The sequence below is a fragment of the Muntiacus reevesi genome, chromosome 1 (assembly GCF_963930625.1).
Source record: "Muntiacus reevesi chromosome 1, mMunRee1.1, whole genome shotgun sequence".
Classification (NCBI taxonomy): domain Eukaryota; kingdom Metazoa; phylum Chordata; class Mammalia; order Artiodactyla; family Cervidae; genus Muntiacus; species Muntiacus reevesi.
Window position 1 is genome coordinate 186,070,009 of NC_089249.1, and position 1,437 is coordinate 186,071,445.

Genomic DNA, 1,437 nt, shown 5'->3' on the forward strand with positions numbered 1-1,437 from the left:
CTTAGCAAGCTTCAGTTCATGGGGTCACAAAGAGTCAGACATTACTGAGCAACTTTCACTTTACAGAGTAGGAACTCAGCCAATGTCATCTGTCATTTGTCAGGAGCAGCCCCTGGGGCACAGCCAGGAGTGATGGAAGCTGACAACCTCCCTCCATCCATTAGTTGACCTCTCCACGTCACACCACACTTCAGGCACAGCCTTCATGCAAGGAGCCAACTTCTCAGCAGTGACTGAATTCATCCTCATCGGCTTCTCCGCCTTCCCCCACCTTCAGCTGATGTTCTTCCTGCTCTTCATGCTGATGTACCTGTTCACGCTGCTGGGGAACCTGCTCATCATGGCCACCGTCTGGAGGGAGCGCAGCCTCCACACCCCCATGTACCTCTTCCTGTGTGCCCTCTCCATCTCTGAGGTCCTCTACACCTTCGCCATCATCCCGCGCATGCTGGCCGACCTGCTCTCCACCCACCGCTCCATCCCTTTCAAGGCCTGTGCCAGCCAGATGTTCTTCTCCTTCACGTTTGGCTTCACCCACTCCTTCCTGCTCACCGTCATGGGCTATGACCGCTACGTGGCCATCTGCCACCCCCTGCGCTACAACACGCTCATGAGCCCCCGAGGCTGCGCCCGCCTGGTGGCCTGGTCTTGGGCTGGAGGCTCAGTCATGGGGCTGGTGGTGGCAACAGTCGTTTTCCAACTCACCTTCTGTGGCTCTAATGTGATCCGCCATTTCTTCTGCCATGTGCCGCCTCTCATGAAGTTGGCCTGTGGGAACGTCTCCACTGTGGCCATGGGCGTGGGCCTGGTGTGTATCACTGCCCTGCTGGGCTGCTGTCTCCTCATCCTCTTGTCTTACACCTTCATCGTGGCCGCCATCTTGAGGATCCCTTCAGCTGAGGGCCGGCACAAAGCCTTCTCCACGTGCGCGTCCCACCTCACCGTGGTGGTCGTGCACTATGGCTTTGCCTCTGTCATCTACCTCAAGCCCAAGGGGCCCCAGTCTCTGGAAGGAGACACGCTGATGGGCATCACCTACACGGTCCTCACTCCCTTCCTGAGCCCCATCATCTTCAGCCTCAGGAACAAGGAGCTGAAGGAAGCCGTGAAGAAGACCTTCCTCAGCAAGCTCTTTCTCCACAGCTCCTGAAATGGTAGGTTTTGTAACAGGAGTTGTGGCAGGTAGAGGCACTTCAGTCCATTGTCTTGTCTGAATAATGGAAATGATCCTGCTGCATTTGTGATGAGTCCTGTGAGTGGACATCCTCTGCTCCCACCTCAGCTTAGTTAGTTAGTTAGTTAGTTCAGTCGCTCAGTCATGTCCGACTCTTTGCGACCCCATGAATCGCAGCACACCAGGCCTCCCTGTCCATCACCAACTCCCTGAATTTACTCAAACTCATGCCCATCGAGTCTGTGATGCCATCCAGCTATCTC

General features: G+C 55.7%; 1 protein-coding gene across 1 annotated transcript; it reads left to right on the forward strand.

The window, feature by feature from the left end:
* The first annotated feature begins 205 nt into the window (after positions 1 to 205).
* LOC136165505 (olfactory receptor 10H1-like) lies at positions 206 to 1,150 on the forward strand. Its single transcript, XM_065932008.1, has one exon. The coding sequence runs from the start codon at positions 206 to 208 to the stop codon at positions 1,148 to 1,150; it is 945 nt and encodes a 314-aa protein (XP_065788080.1).
* Positions 1,151 to 1,437: the final 287 nt, after the last annotated feature.